Source organism: Gymnogyps californianus, chromosome 2 (assembly GCF_018139145.2).
Source record: "Gymnogyps californianus isolate 813 chromosome 2, ASM1813914v2, whole genome shotgun sequence".
Lineage (NCBI taxonomy): Eukaryota > Metazoa > Chordata > Aves > Accipitriformes > Cathartidae > Gymnogyps > Gymnogyps californianus.
The window spans coordinates 152,709,403-152,731,901 of record NC_059472.1 but is presented as its reverse complement, the minus strand read 5'-3'; the positions used below and the strand labels follow the sequence as shown (position 1 = coordinate 152,731,901).

The 22,499-nt window shown below is 37.2% G+C and overlaps 1 protein-coding gene across 15 annotated transcripts in view; it reads left to right on the top strand.

Moving 5' to 3' along the window:
* Window positions 1-22,499, top strand: part of PARD3 (par-3 family cell polarity regulator) — a 462,214-nt gene that overhangs the window by 300,562 nt on the left and 139,153 nt on the right. For 7 of the 15 annotated variants that reach the window (XM_050915855.1, XM_050915852.1, XM_050915854.1 and 4 more), the window contains 5 exons: window positions 30-219; window positions 5,212-5,363; window positions 6,455-6,499; window positions 12,856-13,083; window positions 19,439-19,655. In XM_050915855.1, the coding sequence (XP_050771812.1) occupies window positions 30-219; window positions 5,212-5,363; window positions 6,455-6,499; window positions 12,856-13,083; window positions 19,439-19,655 (832 nt within the window). The remainder of the gene's footprint in view (window positions 1-29; window positions 220-5,211; window positions 5,364-6,454; window positions 6,500-12,855; window positions 13,084-19,438; window positions 19,656-22,499) is intronic. The other 8 variants (XM_050915860.1, XM_050915859.1, XM_050915858.1 and 5 more) reach the window with 3 other exon arrangements.

Sequence of the window (22,499 nt, the reverse complement as noted above, 5' to 3'; positions counted from 1 at the left end):
TGGGTTTTTTCCTCCCTTTTATTGTTCAGGTAAATATCAGCTGTCTCCAACGGTGAACATGCCCCAAGATGACACTGTCATTATTGAAGATGACAGGCTGTCGGTCCTCCCTCCTCATCTCTCTGACCAGTCGTCGTCCAGTTCCCATGATGATGTTGGGTTTGGCACTGTTGATGCTGGTGGATGGGCTAAAGCTGCAATTAATGAGTCAACAGACTGGTAAGAGCATGGTTTAGTGGAAGGAAAAAAGAGATGACTGCAGTTACGTCTTTTCCTTTAGTTTAACTTTTGGCTACTGCTCATATTAATCTTTTTTTTTCATCACATTTAGATTTCACTATTTTCAAACTGGTAATTGTCCCTGTTCCAGGAAGGAAGTCTGTACAGATAATTTGTTAGACTTTCTACTTCTGGTTGCAGTTTTGTGCTCTGTCAAAGCACATTTGTGGAAATGTTGCTAATTACATTAACATTAAAATCAGTATATAGCTGTGTTAATTTGATGATTTAATATTAATTTAGTTGCCAACTAAGCTAGCTTTTGTAAAAAAAACTTTGTGAAATGTAAACACTTGAGTTTATGAAAGATGAAAGAATAATTCCAATTGGAAATTTTAATTTATAAACCTCACTGTAAATATTTCTAAGTCTATAAAAAGAAAGATTTTATTTTTATATTCCAGAATATATCTAGGAGCCTTTCAATACTCTGTATACTTTCCTGATTTTCCTAATAATGTACAGTAATTATAAAATCTGCTTAGAGGTCCAGGCAGCTCTTTGTTTTGCCTTAGTGCTAATGCTTGTGCAACAAGAACTAGTTAAGATTTCTTTATTATGCATGAAGAAATACCTTTCATATCATTATATGATTTGTAACTATTATGCAAAGGCAGTGTAATGTAATACCTCTACATTTAAAAGTATGGAAAGTAATAGTTCCACATTTAAAACTATGGAAAGTAACTTTATATGTTGAATCTATAGTAAAAATAATTTCTGTGAGTCTTAGGTTGACTCTCTAATTACTTTTATACATTTTAATATGAGTTTTAATGAGAAATGCATTGAGCTCCATTATTGACTTGCTTAGGTTCCTGGCAAAGAAATACTGTTTATTGCTTAGTTAGTACAATTAATACAGATCTAAGATTTAATTTGCAAGTCCTGTAATTATCTATAGTAATAGCAAAATAAAAGCCCACCCCTGTACACTGCCACTTCTTGAAGCTAGATAATTACCACAAATGGTGTGAAGTATATGAATTTTCTTATTTTTCTTGTCTCGTGAGCCTGTTATGAATGTGGCAGCAATATCTTAATAAAACAGCAATAGCACCTGCCAGCCAATATGCACCTGTCAGCTTCTGCTTTGCTTTATATTGGTTTATTTCATCTTATGTCCAGGAATTGAGTTCTGTATTTTAAGCACTGTTTTAGTGATTGTATAAAAAGGTAATTTTTTTCATCCTCATTTGCATTTTTTTTTTTTTTAACGTTGCAGCTCTTCTCTTGGACAAGTCATACCTGTAATTTGGGCCCTTGAAAAGTCGATCTGTCTTTTGTAAAAGCTTTTAGAGCTGAGAACCTGAGACGTTTAAATAGAATAGTACTCAAGGCTGCACATAATAGCTTATTGCTGAGGGAATTTTTTTAGCCGAATATGAGCAAAAACCTACAGGATAAAGTAAGAGCCCATTTGAAACCTGCAGATGCTTTTACATTTACTTCTGCAGTGTATCTTGCTATTCATATACTTTTTTCAAAGTGAAAGTAACAGTAAAGAAAATAGGGATTAGATATTGTGGAACTGATCACGCTCAAAACCTTTAAACGTGTGTATGAGAAATTGTAAAGGTCTTCAGATACAATTGCACTTAAAAGAGTAGATCAGTGCAGCACCTTACTATCTAATGTATTCTATTTGTAAAAAAGTAAATAGCAGTAGAATTAGATTGCTGCATTAATTTCCTGCTGCTAATGGATGAAGGAAGACTTGTAAAACGAAGGTGCATTGTATGATTTTGCTGGAAGGCACAAAGGGTAAAACTAAGAATATGGATGAAGGGTTATCCAAACAAGAATGGCAGCTGTTCTGAATCACAGAAGAAAATGTAAGCTTTTCCAGCCTCACAATATCTCCCTAATCCTTGATGAAAATGTTATGAAAACAAAGGGGCAATAAGACAGGATTAATAAGTGGAATTTTAATAACATTGAGGGTCAGAAGACGGTTACATTCTTTTAAGGATCAGCTGTCATTCCAGAAATCTTGTTTGTTAAGTATGCTGGAATATAGTAAATTGCATTTGGCATTGCTTAATGACTTGCACTAAATTCACCTTCTGTCTTTTATTAATGTAGTTGAAAAATATTAAAATAAGGCATTTTTAGGGGCATTAGTTCCTTCTCTGTGCTCATTGGCTTTTCTAGTTGTGGATCTTCACGGGGGCTTTTGGATACTTTTAGGCAATGTACATGCATTCAAACTCCTGGGATCTGCTCCTTCCTTAATTACTCAAACATGCTCGTGGGTCATTAATAATAGAAACAAACCAGGACATGGGCTCAGATATTTGTACTGTAAAAAGGTATGAGATGTTGTGATGTCAGAGAGCAAGTAATTGTTGGTGCTAAGTAGCGCTTTTAGTACGCAGGATACTATGCAAACACGGAGTAATAATCCCCCCAGTAAGTGTGTGTGGAAGGTAGGTGTGATCAGGGAAGCAGAGAGAAAGCCCCTAAAGGTGGTGTCAGTGGAAATGCTGGGATCCAGTCTCCAGAATTCCTGGTTGCTGACACCGTGTCCAGACCCCACTGCTCTCTCCAGGACCTGTGGTGCCCTTCTCGAGTTTTATTTAACTTTGGAGTTTTAGTCTGTTCTTAGGACTTCAAGCTGAATATATATGTGCATGCTGTATTTACATGAAAATTATATTCAGCTTTTTTAGAAGCTTTATATATATAGATCAAAGCAAGCTTATATGAAAAAAGGAGCATACAGCCAAAACAAATAGTTTTAGAAATTCACCCTTTTTGAAGAAAGTGTCACAGAATACATTTTGTTCGGCAAGATGAAGCCGGTCATCTTTAACTAACGTGAGCTGTGTTAACAGATGTTGCTAGAGAAAATTCTCACTTAGTAAAACCACATTTTTCTGGCCTTCAGAGACAGGGCTGACTAGCAGTGAGCCAGAAACTCCTGTGTGGCCTTGGGAAAGTCATTTATGATCTGATTATGAAAGGTGTTGAAACCCTGTAAGTTCAGTTGAGTCACTTGGAGGACGTTTTCAGACTTAGGTGGTTCTTATTCAGCTACGTGTTGTGCTGCTGTAAATGCTAGAAGTGTATATTGGCCTTGTCTGTTCTATCTTTCTATCATGTGGAGATAATTTTTTCCCTATTTTGTGGGAGTGAATGTGAGGTCTAAATAGTTATTTTTGAGTTTGGGCTCTGATTCATCAGAGCTTTTAAGCATATGCTTCAAAACATTGCTAAATTGTGCAGACATCTCTGAAATAGTTGCAGTAATTAAATGTAAAACATTATGAGCCTGAGCCAGAAACATTAAAGTCAAAAGGCACTTGACATTGACTCTATTCATATAAGTTCTGATCCTGCTCTCACTTAAGTATTATATGCTTGTCATGTGCACGTATCTTATTATTTGTCAATCTGCCACTACTAGACTGAATTTCTTCTAGGCTGCCTGGTAATGCGGATAGTGATTTTCATCCTTTATAGTACTTGATGCCTTTGGACACTTCTCCTTACCTCTCTTCACTGTTGTGCCTAATACCGAGGTGTTTCTTGATCAAAGATGCTTCTATAAATTATAGTACATGGCATACATGAACATGTGCATATTACAGAATTTAAAAGTATGAGTTGGTTTCTGCAGAAATTCACTATTTGCCCGTTTCTCACTAGGTATGAGATGTGTATTATACTTAGCCCTTACAGTAGAAAATAATTTTTTTGAAACATGTTACTGAACAGTAACCTGTATGTATACAATATTTTGAATGGTGTTTAGTCTATTTAGAGATCTCAGTGACAAAATATTTAGCTTTTTTTGTCTTGAAGTACAACAACAAAGGGGGGATTTTGAGGGATCTTTTTCCTATAGGATAGGTGACAGTGGTGCAAAATACTCATTTTTTCAGTATTTTATGCTTCTGATTTCTTTTTGTGCCAGCTGAAGTAGAAATCTAAATTCTTTGGGCTTGCCTTTGGGCTCTTTTTAATACTCTCCCCTTTTCCAGGAGTCAGAAGACCTTTGTGTGAATTTCCTTTCATATTGTTTATTAGCAATAAGAAATCTTGAAATTTTTTTTTTTTTTATTGTTTTTAACATGCCTTGTGGCCATGGTGACACATTGCAAGCCTAGGGTTTAGCTTGTACACCAAACTTTGCCTGCATTCTTGTGTTCATGATTCTGCCAACATGTGACCAACATGAATAAATCTATCTTCAGCATGCTTCTGATGAAGCATGGTGAAACGCCGATCACTGCTCGCTGAAGACCTCACTCACTCAGCCGAGGTCGTGCAAGAAACCTGCAGAAGAGACCGAAACTCAGTCCAGTTACCCTCATTTCTGATTTAGTGGTGGAACCATTGTGGTGAATACTTGCTCTGTAGGGAAGTAATGAGTAAAAATATGTTTGTCTGTCATAGCCAGGCTAAAACCAGGAGATGCTGTGAAAAATTTACAAGTGATTTCGCATACGGAGAGAAACTTTAATGCAAAGTCTTTAAATGAAGAAGTTTAAAGCTCTGTGGGCTTCAGGCAGGACAGACAGATTCTATTTATGCTTTACTAAAAACATTTTGTGATGAAGAAAAATCTGGTAATTTTCTATCAACAGAATATATTTGTTTCTCATGAAGAAAAAGGAACTGTTTTATTCTCCCTCAAATGATTCCTGTGTTGGGGCTGTACGTTCTGATGGTATATGTATAGTGCACCAGATATGTATCTCTTTCGTTAAAGCTCATAAGTGAAATTCTTGATACTTTTTAACTAGAATTGCTCAATGCAGTAAAACAAATCCATCGTGTGTGTAACTGACTATTTGCAGGGGTTTATTTAAAAATGTGCACTTTTTCGTTGGTAGAAGTCACGTGCTAAATAAATGCTTTTCTCTGCAGAGTGAAAGGTTGCGTGATCTTGATAAATGTTCGCATGTTTTTTTTCCCTTCCTACAGCACTCTTAGTCCAGATGTTGATCCAGTGCTTGCCTTCCAGCGAGAGGGTTTTGGACGCCAGAGCATGTCAGAAAAGCGTACAAAGCAATTTTCAGATGCCAGTCAGTTGGAGTTTGTTAAAACACGAAAATCCAAAAGCATGGATCTAGGTAGTGAGTGATATTTTTTCAATTGTTTTATTTGAACCTGATTTTCATGTTGTAAGTATATAGATCTTGTAATTCCAAACATGTTGTTTATGTGCAGCACTACTGCACGTAATGTCTACTGGTGGGAAGTAAAGTATTCTTAAGGTGAATGGCCAAGTGGCCTGTGTATTGTTTGTACCACTTGTAAATGTCCATACATTTAAATATCCTAGCTCTCTCGATATATGGTTATACATAAACATTGAAAGTATTTATTAAAATGGAGGTGAAAAGTGCATTTACCAATCCATATAGAATAACTGCCTAAAACTGTACCACGCTGTGGTTCTGGGTAGACAGGATTATTCTCAGTTCATGATTATAATGCAATTAGCCTTAAAGATCCTTTGTAGTCTCTCATTTTGTAGATGGATTTTGATTAAGATATTAAAGATGTATTTTTTTTTTTAAGAGTTCATTCAGAATTAGAAAATGGGGCTAGTCTGACATCTGTTTGAGACCTAAGTTTTAATATTTATATCAGAAGCCCTATAAAGTAGCAGCAGCTAATACAGGCAATCAACTGTAATCATTTTAACTGATAAAACAACTGAGAATACGTAGTCACTAACAAGCCCATGTATTTTTCTGCCATTGAATTTAGATTCTGAAGTGCAGACTCTAGTAACCTTAAACAGTGAGTTTTGATTGTTTAAACACACAAAATTCCCTACTCAGAATAATAAAATGTAATATGATTCGCTCCTTTACAATAATTGTGAATATCTTAACTGCAATCCCTAATTCACCAACTTCCTCAGAGGACAGTAAGGTTGGTGGTATTGACTTGTCTTGACTAGTTGTGATGTGCTAACGTGTAAATAACATACTGTACCTGCCTGTGATGTGAACATGACTGACATTGCATGAAGGTTACTAGTTTGCTGCCATTTCTACCCAGAATGTTTGCTTACTGTTGCAGTTTATTTGCATGAAGTATGACATTGCTATGGTCCCCTAACTTGAAAAAAAATATGCAAAACAGAAGGAATGTTGGATGCATGTGGGGCATGGGCACTAACTGGGCTAACCATTATACATTTACCTTTTAACAGTAGCTGACGAGACTAAGCTCAGTACAATGGATGACCAGAAAACAGGTAAGAATTGACAGTAAGGCTGTTGCTATAGAAACCTTGGTCAAAGCAGCTTACCACAATTACAGAACTGCCAGTCAAATTGCATGAAAACATGAATATTCCAGTACTTGCATGGCTGCTTTCTATTGTTGTGAATAATCAAGTCGTAGAGAAAAAGAAAATTCTCTATAGAGATAAGTATCTAGGGTAGTATATTCAACCAGGTCATACATGTGACTGTAGGTAGACACCTGTTTCTACGCTTTGAACTCATAAATATTCACAGTTGTTTGGATTTTTTCTCCTTTCAAAAAACCTTTGAAAATCTCTTCCTAGCTTCAAACTCTAATGTACAGAGAGACGATGTAGAAGAGTCGAATGTTTGGCTATTACAGTGCTAACATAGTGCTTGGAAATTATTATTTTAATTAGAAAACTGCTACCTTTGCCTTAAGTGGTCATCAGATACATGTTGTGAGTTGAGTTGAAGATTATTTGTGCAAGTTGATTTGCCTTTGGAGCTGAAACCCGAGCATCGTAACAGAACAAAAGAATATGTAAATAGAATCTTTTCCACATACCATTGATTGTAACATTTCACACAATGATAATGAGAAATAGCTTTCAAAGCATATTTTTTATTAGTAATTAAAATAATGCACCAACTGCAATTATGAACCTTTATGATTTATTAATATAAGTTAGCTTTTGACCTTTGGAATGCTATTTTAATTAGGCTAGATCCAGAGGACACCATAACATTACTTAGCTCTAATTAGGAACAATTCACCTTTTTAACCCGAAAATACTATTTATTTTAGCATGATTTGGGGAGTAGGGCATTCCATACAGAATTTACAATTAATAATTCACAACTGCATCTCTGTTTAACCACACTTTACAACGTGAGTAGGAATACTGAAAAGCTGTAAGTAATTAAGTAATAAAATTATAATTTTTATTTAAACAGCTAAAACTTCTAGCTCTTAAAATGTTGCAGAATATGGCCACAGACTTGCAGCTTTACAAATTGAGAACGAGTACACAAAATTAAAATGTATGAATGTTTTGAAGAATTAAAGCCATCAGAGTGTTAACGTATGAATTGTGTTAATGGTTGTGGTAATAATCAGTGCTTAGGAAATGCCCTCACTCCTGAGCGTTATTCACATAAAAAGGAGTTACAGGTCAAACTCAAAATTATTGTAAATTATTTTTCATTTTCTTATTAGCCTGCCTATTTGAATGGGATGTGATTAGAACAGTGTAAAACTTGTATGTTTTAGTAAAAAACGATGCTTAGGTTTTAAAAGTGCGTAGTGTTTTTCATGGTGTCAATAGAGGGTGGTATTAATCGAGTGTAGTTTTTCTCTGTGTGTAACACCTGGATTAAATTCCAAAAAAGAGACAAGTCGGACAACTTGGGTGAAAGAGCATGACTGTAACCATCTGGACTAAGCAGTTACGTATTTTATGCGTAGCAAGCTCGGTGGCTGGAAAACACCTTTTACTGTACTTTTATTTATCTTGTGTGCTTTTAACCAGGTTTTGTATATAAACACTGGATTTCTCCCATTACTGAAGATGGATGTGGTTGTTAAACAAACCACTTACTGTAGTTTGGCTTAAAAATCGTCTGGTTCTAAGAAAAAAAAAGTTTCAAATGTGTGGTGAACTATGTTTTAATGAACTCTAGAAGCCAGAAAACTTCAGCATATATTTACTTTAGAAAAAATAAAAACAAACTCTGTTACAGTCAAAGTTGGACTTAATAGTATTGGCTGAAAAGGAGAGTGTAGAACTCACCAGCCCTAGTTACTATAATAGATTTTTAATTATTTTTCTTTCTATAGTTCACTTGAAGTGCCTAATCCTTGCAATGTTTACAGTTCATCCTAGAGGTTAGAAGTATATTCAGTAGCAATTGAGCATGGCTTATTTATTGAGTCCCAGGCATACTGTAGTTTTAGGTGGTTATTTTTCCATGTACACATTGTGAAAATGAAAAAGAAAGGGAAAAAATCAAAGAACATTTATTTAAATTGTTTATTTATTTATTTTTACACAGTGCTTTTTAAATAAACTATTTTATTAAACGGAACCAAGACTAAACTATTTTTGATGCAGTTGCTTGCTCTGTTCCTCCCCTGCTCTCCCCAGCCAAAATGTTACTCTTAGTGTATGAACTGAACTAGAAATAGAAGAATTTATCAAATCTAATGGAGCGGATGTTAGTAAATAAATGAACTCACTGCTAATGTCCTTTAAGAAAGTGTTTAGAAAGTGGACTTTGTGCCTTTGCAAAACTGGTTTAAGCAAATTGAGGGAAGTTTTTGGCATCAGTTGCTGGTAGCATTTAACCTGAGAGTTAAAATAATGTTTCAGAAAGAAACAAAACCGTAGTTTTAAATCATTTAAAAGAAAGTGCTGTTGAAAATTTTACTTTATAGCCTTTAAATTTAGTCACTGAAGGAAGCATCATATATCCTTTGACACCATGCTTTTTGCCTTTGCAAATCGCTCAAGCGGATTTGTGGCACTGTATAAATACTTAACATAAGATGAGAGAAGTGGAAGCACAATGAGTTATTAAACAGCATCAGCGCAAGGGGAAAACAAAGGGCTTGGAGCAGGGAGCAGCACGTGGGCTTCATGTGATCTGTGTGTATTAAATGTCTCGTTGGATCTGTATGTGCTGTGAAGTTATGTGGTGGGGGCTGTCTGTGCCGTGTGAGAGCAGATGCACACGCTGCCAGCACAGTCATGCATGAGCAGAGGGTGGTTGCATGGCCTGGAGGGCAAGGCTTGGCCATTGTCCCCAAGGGCTGGCCAGCTGGGGACACAGGGAGTGGCGATGCATGTGTGGTGGGCAGGGGCTGTGCTTGACGGGGTGGTGTGAGCATGTTGCAAAGCCCTTGAGAGATGCGTAGGGGTGTGCGGCATGTAGAGTAGAGCCGTACGGCTGAGCGTGTAAGTGGAGCGTGCGGGGAGGCTGCACACGTGGTGGCAGTCACGGCAGGAGGACTGCTGTGGTACGGAGGGATGAATCTACCTCAAAGGATATTTGTTAAGAAAATTGTTGGAAAGGAAAATTTTGATAAATCTCCAATTTTAAAAACGATAAAAGAATCCCTTTTATCCCTCAGTCATATAAAGGTGCTTTAGGTAGATGTGTCTTTTTCTCTTCTTTTTTTCTACTTTAAATTCTGGTGTCAAAATAGAAGTAGAACTCGTTCTGAGCAGATAACATTTCTGATGATTACCACCAGTGCTGTAAAGGCTGGAAGAAAATGCTGACATTTTCGTATTTAGAAAACAAGGTTTTGATGTGACTCATAAATTTTAAACGGAATCAATTTTAAAGAAAGTTTGCTGTTTCTCACTGGATTATGGGTAAACAACTCACTTTCTGGCTGGTGAATTCTAGTAATAAATTCTGAACTCGCTCAATTTACAGGGAGGCTTAACTATATATTTTGAAAACAGTAGACTTGCTATGAAGTGGCCATAGAAGATAGTGAAGGTATTATAATATACATAGCTTTATGATCACAGTGCTTAAATTGCTTGTGAAAGGACATTTCCCTCTTTCAAATTCTGCAACCTGTTCACATTTGTGTTCATGGCCACCCAAGTTCAATAAATATTCCTATCGTTTCTGTAATCCATTATTAGTTTTACAGTACTGAAGGAACATTAGGTCATATTCCATCTAGCTTTTCCTTTGAGAAAGCACAACTTACATAAATACAGTTCTCACAAAGATCTGTATGGGGTGGCAGGAAATGGAATTTTTTTTTAATGTCCGTTATGAACATAAATGGGCACATAAATGCCTTCTTTATAATTACTGTTTACAAAAAGAGCCACTCAGTAATTAGGAAAAGATATATGAGCATTTCATTTAGAAGGTTACAAAGCAGAATCTGGAACAAGGAAGTTTACAGTAAGTTGCCATGTAAGAGGATACCCTTTCCTTTTGTATATGAAATTGAATCTGTCAAACAGCTGGTTTATATATGATTGTCCCATTTCCTCTTTTTTTCCTTCAGAATGTTGCATTCATTTTTCCTGTCGCATGGACTGTTTTTAACAAAATACAATCTCGAAAAGTAAAAAACAATATAAAATCTCATTTCTTGTGTACTGCAGGCATTAGTGGAGGAATAGCAGATTTTGGCATATGCTAGAAAGTGGACAGTTTTATAGGGCACTGTCTAAATTGGAGTTCTTTTACTTGGTAAAGAGAGCGTTATGTAAAAATACTTGCCTTAGACTTCAGCCCGTGTGCAGAAGTTTGATGAACCTGGACTGCAGCTTATTTGCACAGCTGGGAAGCCATCAAACCTCCCTTGTCCCAGCTGGCTGCTCTTGTTCACCCCAGCAGCTGCGCTGTGCCCCCAACCATCCTCATGACCCTCGGCCCTCCAACAAGTACGGGCTGTGAGTGAGGGTGGCTTCTTCTAGGAGATGTGAGTTCATCAAGATAAAATTTCTCATTTGTTGGGGTATGTTTATTTCTGGCCGAGGGTCCAAGCAGCAGGACTCCGGACTGCTGGGGGAACTAAACTGCAAGAGTTGTGTAGACCTGCGAAAGAGGATTTTTGTTTTGTTTCTATTTACAAGTTCATCTTATCAGTAGGGCAGCTGAAAGGGAATACTTTGACAGCTGCTGTTTGAATTTGTTTGATCTGAGGGATTTCAGTTTAATGTAATTGCTCAGACTTTTAATAGCTGAATAGAAAATGAAATTGTTTGCTGCCTTGCTCCATCTTATACCAAGTTAACAAACAGCATGGAGAAGACTTCCCATGCTGCTATTCTCCATCCCTTCTGTAGGTCCAGCAACCACCTTCCTCTCCCCCCAATACTGAATAGTGAAAGAAGCTGGTTTTAGTAGTGTAGTAGCAGTCTTCCCCAATTTAAGGTAACTTCACATACCTTTGTTAAAAGAATGGTGACAGATACTGTCTCTCTTTTCCTACCAGAATAGGGATCAACTCCAGAGCTTTATATTATTCTGAGATAAATACTTAAAAAAGGTAATTTTCCTTTATTGCATTATTCACACCAGACCATGCTTACAAATGCATTGTTCGTTGGTTTGGTATTCCTGAGGATTCAGTTCTTGGCTCTGTCTCTCAGTGCTGGCTGGCTTTGAAATTTATCTTTCTGTGCCTCTGTCAGATGAGAATACTGATATCAACGGAGTAACAACCCACTACCTGGGACTGCTGTGGTGCCACAACACTCTTCTCTGTTCTGCTCCCTTTGGGCAGAGAAAAAGTGAGGTTTCCATGTTCTAGGTGAGGGCTCTGGTCTCATAACTTCAGGAAATGTAGCTATAATGATGATGTCCCATCTCATCTTGCTCTCCAGCCCCAAATCCTATGGAAAATCTGGCCAAGACTATACTGCACTTTTGAATAAAATCACTTCAAATAAATGCAGTGATTTCCCGCCCCCCCCCAAAAGATTTCTCCCAGTTTTAACTATAATATGAGATCTAATTGTGCAATTGTCAGCTGATTTGCACTGTGAGTATGTGTATCTAAAAACAGAGGCTAGACATTTAGTCCACAAACCTGAGAAGAAAAGTCCAAATGGGGAAGGGCTTTTGCGGAATACTGTCTGGGGCTTTCTTGGCACACCTCCGGACATGCTGTAGCAAGAGCTGCCCTCAGCCCCAGCTGTAGTGCTGCCCAAACATCAACCTGGTGACTGCCAGGAATGTGTTTCTTTTCCAGCTGGATAACTGGTATTGCCTGACTAATTGGGTACTTTCCACAGATTATTTTTAAGCAACTTCACATAATCCCAGCAAGTCAACTGATATTTCTCAGAAGCATTTCGTTATGAAATTGTTAGCAATTTGATGCAAGTCTTTAAAACTTGATTAAAAGCAAACAGCATGTTCCTTGAAGCCAGAAGTCAGGCTACTTTGCAAGACTGTTACTCTAAACGCAATAGGATTCATGCCCATAACCTGCTCTCTGTTCATCAATTGCTAGTACTGATGAAATTTTCTGTCCAAAACAAAAATAATTAATAGTTTTGTTTCATGCCGATAGATATGTGTATCTGCTGTTTTTATGAGCTATGTTTTTAAAGCCCCATGATTACTTTATCATTCAAATTGTTTAAAATAATAATAATGGATGCCTTGCTAACGTTGTCGGTTTAGTTGACTAGAACTTGACACACTCATTCACTTCTGAGACCAACAAATCTGCAGAGAAGTCCCTACAGATTATTGAGAGATGATGTGAATAATGTTAAGTGTGTCCCCAAAGACTTTCAGGATGGATATGCATAGTCAAGCATGCGGTTCTCAATACTAATTCTAATTACTTTCCCCCCCCCCTTAAATCACTAAGGTTCCCCAAGCAGAGATGTGGGGCCTTCATTAGGTCTGAAGAAATCCAGCTCATTAGAAAGTCTGCAGACAGCCGTTGCTGAGGTGACTCTGAATGGTGATATTCCCTTCCACCGCCCGCGCCCACGAATTATCCGAGGACGAGGCTGCAATGAGAGCTTCAGAGCTGCCATAGACAAATCATATGATAAACCTGTAGCAGATGATGATGATGAAGGCATGGAAACTTGTAAGTAAACTGTTGCTGTACATACAGAATGTTAACAGCATAGGTTAATTCCTTTAGAAAGTGATTAAAAGTAGTAGAAGATAATTTTAGGATTTTAAAAGAATAGAGCTAACTTCTTTTCATCAATTTTTTTTCAGGCTTTTTCCTTCATATACATTAATAGATTGCAACACTCTGCAGCTTCCTTCCTTTCTAAAATAAGAAAATAAGATTATTAGGAGTGTGTTTACTTAAATTACTATAAAAATTTTCTGTAAGACAGCTAATTAATTTACTGATGTAAATTAGAAAAAAAATTATGCAGAAAGACAAAAAACCACTGAATTTATGTTACAAAAATATGTGCATCTAACTTTGAAAGGGTACATTTGTGGTGTCTGGGGGGAAAAAAGAAATCACTGTCCTTTAATTAGAGTGAGTGAGGCTGGCAGATCTAATAAAATATAAAGTTAATGATCAGCTATTACCCACCTTAATGGGCATTCATTTACATTTTCAGTTCTTTAACCCGAAGTATGACCCAACATGTGGAGAATGTCATTAACATAAAAGAATCACTTCAAAGCTAACCTTATCATTATTGAACTATGTAAGAATGGGCTGGTAAAATGACAACTTGTATTGAATGAAAATAGTATGAATGGTAAATTACCTCAATCAGGGGTTGTATTAAAATCATTGAATTTTTAACCTTCATGTTGTACTACTTTCAACTTGTCACACACCAGCAGAATTTTTTTTAATCAACCTGCAGCTAGTTAGAAGTTTATGAATGAAGATGATGGTGGGAAGGTTGAAGTAGTAAAATATTTAGCCTGAATGCTAACAGAAAAGGCTTGGAAAGAGATTTTTCACTGTCCTGGTTTCAGCTGGGACAGAGTTAACTCTCTTCTTAGTAGCTGGTCCAGTGCTGTGTTTTGGATTTAGTGTGAGAATGATGTTGATAACACGCTGATGTTTTAGTTGTTGCTAAGTAGCGCTTATCTTCAGCCAAGGACTTTTCAGTTTCCCATGCTCTGCCAGCAAGCAGGTGGGCAAGAAGCTGGGAGGGAGCAGAGCCGGGGCAGCTGACCTGAACTAGCCAAAGGGGTATTCCATACCATGGAATGTCATGCCCAGTATATAAACTGGGGGGGAGCTGGCCGGGAGGGGCGGATCGCGGCTCTGGCATCGGTCAGCAGGTGGTGAGCAATTGCATTGTGCATCACTTGTCTTTTCTTATTTCTTTTTTTTGTTGTTGTATTCTTTTTCATTACAATTATTATTATTCTTAGTTAGTATTGTATTTTTGTTTTTACTTTAGTTATTGAACTGTTCTTATCTCAACCCATGAGTTTTACTTATTTTTCCTTTCCTCCTCCCCATCCCACTGGGAGGAGGGAGGGGGAAGCGGCTGCGTGGTGCTGAGTTGCTAGCTGGGGTTAAACCACGACATTCACTCTCTGCTCTTTTAAAGATTTTTTTAGTTTCAGAAAGGCTTTCATAAGCACCATTCCCTAATATTCTTTTATAAGCTACTTGTGTAATCACTCTTTTATTTTTTTAAAACTCTTTGCTTTTTTTTTTTTTTAAATCTGCCTCTTTCTGAAAGTGTTCTGAGACTGAAAGGGAGGTCATTTTGCCAGTCACTTTTCTCAAAAGTAGTTACGGACAGAATTAATTCTACTTTGCTTTTCCAGCACCTAGCAATTTCACGCAGCAGTGAGGCTAAATGCTGGTCTGGTGCTGCTGGCTGTCAATCTGTTTCTGGCCAGTAGAAGAATAGGTATGAGAAAATGTGTAGTGATCCTGCTCATTCTCCCAAACTGCATGCCTATGGTCTTTTGGGACATAAGACCATGTTTTTCTAAAAGGCCTTGTTTGGTGTGAACCCACTGGTAGTAATATCCTGTTTTGAGGCATCAGATATCCAAGGCTTATCCAGAAGTTACAGGTGGTTTAACTTCACTTGATCAAAAATCTAGCAAAACTATTGTCATGAAACGCTTTCTAGGTGAGTATAGGTTTCTGAGATTGCTGTAAGGGGTTTTGAGCTTGTTGATGCAATGCATAGACAGTAGCAAGGAAGTATTTGGTAGCCTGTGTATCCTTTGCGTGGAAGTAGCGGAAACCAGACAAAGCCTTCTGGCTGAAATTGAAATGCCATGGGGTGAGTCTTTGCCCTCATCTCTCTGTGTGGATGAAGTCGTCTAGCACTGGTGGACCAAGAGCCGCCTCAGTGTCATGCGAGAGCAAGAGCGAGGCTGTTCTCAAATCTCACATGGTAAAGAAGGGCTGAGCAAAGTGTGACCAAGCTATGTGCATAGAACTACGCATTCTGTTGAATTACTTGTGTTTTAATAGCTTCCACATATTACAATAAAACATCTAAGTAGTAATCCAGAAATTTGCAGTGCCAGGTTGATAGAAGCAGATGAGTAGCAAAGCAAATATAGTAAGTTGGTTGGACAGAATTCAGTCCTCGAGGTCTTCTCCTTCTCACGGTGGCCATGGGAGCTTAAGAGCTGGCCCCGCCATACGTTGCCTGTCTTTCTGAAAACGTGTCTGTATCTATGTTAAAACTGAAAGCACTACAGTCTGCTCCACTTCGTGTAAATTATATGTGGCCTTAGGTTCCAGAGAATTTACCAAATGGTGTCTTCAGCTGGAAAAAGCCTGGGCACATATGAATATGTAGAAGTTAATTTAACAATCTGGTCCTAACGTAACTAATGCCTCACTGCTACCATAACGACATTGCCTAAGTTTTTTTAAATTGTATTTAATTATTCCATAATTGTTTGAAATTAAAATGTGGCTTTCTCTCATTATAAAACCCAGGCAAACATGTTGGTGGTCAATTTGCTGATGCCCTTGAGGTTGGATCCATTTGTCTTACCTAAATTTTTTCCCCTTTCTCCTCCAAGTGTTTCAGTACTAAGAGAGCTTCTTTTTTCCAGACAGTGACCCTCTTTGGACTAGCAAATAAGAGCACTGCAATATATTGTATAGAGGAATTCTTAACATGTCATCGCCCCGTATACAAAAGCCATAAAAATACAGGTAGCATATGTGGCAAGGGGTCTGACTCTCTTCTGAATGTACTTGCTGTCCTTGGAAGAACATGCTATTAAATTACTAAATGGAGGACGAAAATCAGATAGCAGTGACTAGTTCTGGGGTAACATTTTTAAAAGTATTTGAGAAGATGCGTGTGAGTTTTAATGGCTGTAAAGAAATAACATTTGTGGAAAAGTGTGGGTGTTCAGCTTTTACAGATCATTTTTCCTGCCTTTTTTTTTTCCTTAATACTTGAAATAGCTGACTGGAAGCAAAATGTTTATCTTTGGTGTCTTGAATGAAAACAAGGCGTTTGGATTGGGAGAGATCGACAAAGCTTTCTAATCTTTTGCTGAATCTTAATTGCTAGAATCTAGGGCTGTATTAAATATCACAATAAGAGGCCTAGAAGCTTCGTGGCAAAATAGCTTCACATTAAGTAGCTTTGATTCCTCATGTGCATCTTTTCCGTTTTATGGCCTAATTAGGAGAATAGGTTCATAATACCTGTTTGTGTAGTTCTCCATAGTACAGTGTGGTTCATGAAATGACACTAGTTTTCAGGTCTAATTTATGTTTAAAGTATACTCCAATTTAGTTTTTTGGCTTCAGCATCCTGGATGGGGAGGCAGGAGATTGCAGGAAAGGACGGAAATAACAGCACCAAAACAAATACATTCTGCGTTTTGCAGTAACCTAATGTCATTACTACAACTTAACAAAAATTAGAAGTTTCATTTGTAGCTTGGGCTTGAATTTTAATTGAGCAGCATTTGCATTTGTTCTAAACACTAGTAATTAGGTGTATATTAATTGCAGAATGACTGTGCTGCATAAAAGTGAAACAAGTTTCTTCATGTTGAGTCCTTTTAAGAAAACTGGAAATCTGTTTACTGCAGTAGAGACACCAGTGTTAACTCCAGGAGAACAGGCATCCTAGTTCACAGGGCTCAGTCTAAGCTACGGAGTTAATTGCAAGCAAACTGTGTATGATAGACAAATTTTTATTGCAGCACAAGTGTGGAAAGGAGGCGATATTATCTCCATAGAATATGCAAAATAAATAATAAGAGGAAGCATTGTTATGACAAGTTATTCAGCAACTCAGCATAGCACAGTACACTTAATGCATATTTAGGATTAATTTAATGTATTGTTATATGAATATGAACAATTTTGATTCATCTTTAAAATTCTAGCAATGAAGTACCAAGTAAACATTTGACTTCAAAATTTGTCAGAAATTCAGTGCATTTTTTTTACTAATTGTATTTGTTTGCAAGTATAATCTTTTAAATGTCTAGCTGGTTTCAACTGGAACAGGTTGTAGCTATAAATTAACATGCAAAAAATTAGCATCTCTATTCCAAAGCAGTTTTCCACTACTCTTTTAATAATAACTAAATATCATCCCAGACACTGATTAAGAAACACTGTGACCAAAAAAAGTACAAGTACAGCTAGTACAGGGCATGTATAGAACAGGCCTATTAATTTTCTAAAATACAATTATCCGAATATTAAAACTGTGCCTACAATTGAGAAGCTGTATCATCTGCTTAACTCATAGCAGTCCTGAAGACAAATTAACATGAAATGCTGAGATGTATCCTTACTTTTTTTTTTTTTCTCCTTTTTTTTCCTGGTGGTTTGTACTTCAGAGTACTAGTTGAGATTCAAAAATAGTTATTAATGTTGAGATTTATCTGACATGTATGTTTTTCTTGAAATATGTTTATGTGATCTTCCAGGGTTGGAGAATATTTATAGAAATCCTGGGATACTCTGTGAATAAGTACTAAGTCTATTGGACAGGTCTGTATATTGTAATATTAATGAATACACAGTATTTTGCAGACAAGTATCTGAGCGAGAGAAGAGATACCAAATGGCTTTCAGTCAGTGATTTGTAGACTTCTCAGGTTCAATGAATTACTTGTAAGATGAATATAAATGGTGACTTAAGAAAAGCAAGTTTATATTCTACAGTAGTCTATGTATGAGAAATTTCTAAAGAATTACACGCTTCTATTGCCTGTAGAAGAGTCACTGAGATCTAGAAACAATAATATTAGCAGAAATAATAATAAGTAGTAAACATATGCTAAACTAAAAAATTATTCTTTTTTCCTTCTATAAGCCATGGCCATTTCCAAATCTTATTGAGTACAAAAAAATTTTCTTTTCCATAGACTGTGTATATATAAAGCAAAACTGTATTTTTCAACTTCTACTGCCAAAAGTTGTTTGGAGCCTTTGCATTCATTAGAGCTACAGGAGACAGCGCAAAGTATGCATCTGTGATCCTAATTGCTGCTTTGTGCTGTCTGTTGGAAAATTTGGAGATGGTGTAGCCTTACTTACAATGTGATGATATAAAATGTTAGAGCTCCTGGAAGGTCACAGCTTCACCAGCCATGCAGTGTAATTTTTGGACTTGGCTTTAAGTTAAGTCAAAATGGTTGCGGGATTCTGACCCACGAGCTTGAAGTGTTTTCCTTCTTTCTCACTAAGCTACTGGAGGAGTTTTCAGTTTTTGAACGGATTGTTTCTTTTGGTCATTTTTCTTTCAAACTTTCTGAAATACATGTGCTCTGTTAAATCTAACCTTGGGTATACTTCAGGATTCTCGGAGTCTTGGTCTTGGATTAGAAACAGAGAAGGAACATGTTATCTGCCCTTAAAGCTTTTTACTTGTTCCACTGGATGGAATCTCTCCACCTGAACCTCCCAGGCTGCCCCAACTCAACCAAGAATAAAAATCGTGGTGCATGATGTGTTTTAAACTGCTCCAGGAAATGAAGTAGTATGACAAAACCATTATGTTACTTGCAGCAGAAGAAAAAGTCTATTAAGGCTTGTATTGAGGGTTAACAGTCCTTAATGACTTTCATATTTTTATGAGAGTATTACTAAGAATTTACTGACAGGGCATGTGCTGCACTGCTGTTGTTTCTTCTTGCAGATATTTCTAAAGCTCTCCTCAACTGATTTAGATACTGAAACAAAATGGACCAATTAACATCACTTTGCTAATCCTCTTTATTAATCCATACGTTATTCAGAGTACCCACAAAGCACGAATTGTGTTTTGCAGAGTGTTCTGCAAAGGTGAATTCCTTGCTTTTAGGAGTTTAATAGTACAAATGAACATTCCAGGAAATCCCCACATGAGCAGATACTGATTTTGAAAAAAAAATTAATATTTTATGGTTGTGCATATATCCTGCTTCAAAATACGTTATGCAATATACCAAAAAGCCTGCCCTTGTTGTTTGTTCTTATCCCACTGATGTTTCTCAATATGTGCTTTCAGTGGAGGAAGACACAGAGGAGAGCTCAAGATCTGGTAGAGAATCTGTGTCCACAGCAAGTGACCAGCCATCCCACTCATTGGAGAGACAGATGAATGGAAGCCAAGATAAAGGCGACAGAAAAAAGGCTGGAAAGGAAAAGAAGAAAGATCGAGATAAAGAGAAGGATAAAATTAAGGCAAAGAAAGGAATGCTGAAAGGCTTAGGAGACATGTTCAGGTAGGTGCTTTGCAATCAAATGTAGAATGAATTATAAAAAGTTTCGTCTTTTAGTTATTCATTTATATTGTGACCATTTGCTGAGGCCATATTTTAGTATACAAATATATACATGATGTATATAGGCTGATCTCTCAATTTTTGAGCCTGTGAGTGGTGTCATGAAAGGGAAGCAGCTCAGAATGGAAGAGGAGGAGATGGCTGGCAGGCTAAAGGGGCTGCAAAGGAAAAGATGGTTTTAAGCAACAAACTGCTTGGTCTTTGAAAGAGTTTTTGGTGATGTCTAAGTAATGCACATATCCTTTGACAGGTCAAACAATTCTGGGTTTTGTTTTTTTCTTAAACTGTTCCTAATACTGTACCCAAAGCTTATGTGTTACTAAATGAGTGCTTTTCTTTGCTTTACTATTAAGACTTTGGTATCATGGAGGCATAAAGCGAAAGAGATTAATCAGTTTGAGATTGAAAAACAGCATGCTTCTCTCAAGGAAAACAGGATCTAAATAAGGTTGTGTGCTCTGAGAATCCACAGTCTGGAGAAAGGGTCAGTGAAAGACCCGATTTTTACCAAGCAGTGAGTTTTTTTGAAAGGAGTCGTGTCTCCAGCAGACATAAGTGATCTGAAAGGAGCAGAATGCTGAGGGACACCCTGCTGTTCTGAGTAAATGGTGAAACATGACAAACACCTTTGATCACTTGTGGGAAGGGGTGAGAGAGCAAGAAAATCAGTCTTTCTTTTAGCTAGCTAGAGTAAATAAATGTATTTCCAAGAAAAAACAATATTAAGGCAGTGTTTGTTTTCTTTTGTATATGCAGTGATTCATTATTTAATTTTGAAGTGAGGTACCAGTATTATTTTAAAGATTTATTAACAATGATTCTGCTCTGAAAACATGTAAGTGGAGCCTCAGTTAACTTTCATCCTGTTACCTTCTTTATCCTGTAAACATTAATTGAACTGAGGTTGTAACTGCATAGATTCTTGAGAGTTGTTCTGTGTCTGTGAGTTGTATTACAAAATTAGTTAAAAGAAAAATTAGTTAATTAGAAAATATTAGTTAATTAGGAAAAAAAGTAGTTAATTAGAAAATATCAGTTAGAAAATGTGTTTAGAACACACAAAATAATATCAAGTTGTTAGACAGCATATGCCACAGAACACCAAAAGAAGTCATAGGAGATAGTCCCACACATCAGATAGGAGAGCTCTTCAGCCTGGTTGCCTGCAAGTCCCACGGGGATGCCCTCATCTTCTGGGTGTTTGCCTGCCTAAATTCAAGCCTGGAGTGGAGAGTTGCACCCCGCGCTGGGGTAGGATGGAAGGTAGGAGTTATGAAATGCTGACTGGTTCTTTTCTGCAGTCTTTGCCATTTTTATACAGCAGAAATGACAGGTAAAACTGAGGCACATTATACATGATAAATTCTATGGGCTCTAAGTAGCTTATTGGATACCATGAGTGCTATCTCGTGAGTTCAGTCAGAAAGTGTTTACAGCATCTAGACAGCTTGGGCAGCTCCTTGGTCCTCAGTTTCCTCCTGTGTAACATTCCCAGCACCTAGAGGACCTGTGAGATAGCTGCTTCATCTTGCAAGCTTTGGTACACAGGCAAAGGGCTGACTTCCAGAGGCTCCCATCCAAAGAGAGGAGCCTTCATGTTCCAGAGAGCCAGCTTGGTGCAGGGCTCATCAGCTCCCCTCTGCCCTCCAGCCTTAGAGCCTAATGTCTGGTGTTCCTGTGCAGCTTTGAGTGCTTTACATGGAAAAGAGTGCGGAAGTGGAAATTAATACCATTTTTAATCAGATGCTCCCGGCTAAATAGGAAGTAACCTTGTCTGTATGCTCAATATAACACTTCTGAAATCTTTAATCTGGAAACAACAGTAATTTGACTGATAGGAAGATCTGATGATCACTTTGTTGTTCGCTCTTCATAACAGTCAGCGTTTCCTTGAGTTATTTTTTTCCCTCACTACCATTTCAGAGTGAACTTTACTTTTCAGTCTCCTCTTAATTAACATGGGAACCACTGCTATCCGGATGCAGTTGACTCCTCCTGGATCTGTAAATTAGCTTGCACCTTGTCAGCCCACCCAAGAGAGGTGCTCCTGGCAAGCAGGAAAATGCTGATTGAGGGAATTAAGCATTATGCCTCATTTCCACTCGGTGCTTGATTTGCTTTGTTGACAGCCTTCTCAATAATGTTTGAGAGATGATGGGCTTTATTATGTCTGCAAGATAAGCTACTGCTTCTGCCTATAACATGCTTTGTTTTTCTGTACATCTGACATATATCAGAGATATCACGTAATCACTGAAAGAAGTTGTGCGATAGAAAATAATGATGACAGTGACATTTAAAATTCAAGCCACGATCAAAGCATAATTGGATGTTTTGGTTCTGTGCAACATTGTGATTTCTTTGTAGTTCTTTTTCTTTTTTCCTTCCTTCACTTTTTTTCTTCCTTTTCAGTGCTCTTATCTTAAAATAATCTTTCTTCATTAGGTTGTATGGGCAAGAACGCTTGTGGGATGAAATTACTGTTAACTGACACTTTATTCCAATGTCTGTATTTAGCCAAGGGGCTTTCTATTGCCTATATGTAAACTGGCAGCTCATAAAGTGGAGTCTATCTGATGTATAAAAATAAGTCTTCTTGCCTTCAGTTAAAATCTTAGGATTTGCTACTGGGAACTTCATTAAACTGTACTGTGAGATGGAAACTCCCACTAGACAACCCTAGGTATACATTTATCCTTCAACATCTAGTCATCATTTCCAAGAAATCCCTGGGTGATTCAGATAGCAGGTTAAAATCATAAGTAAATCTTTTAAACACTTCCA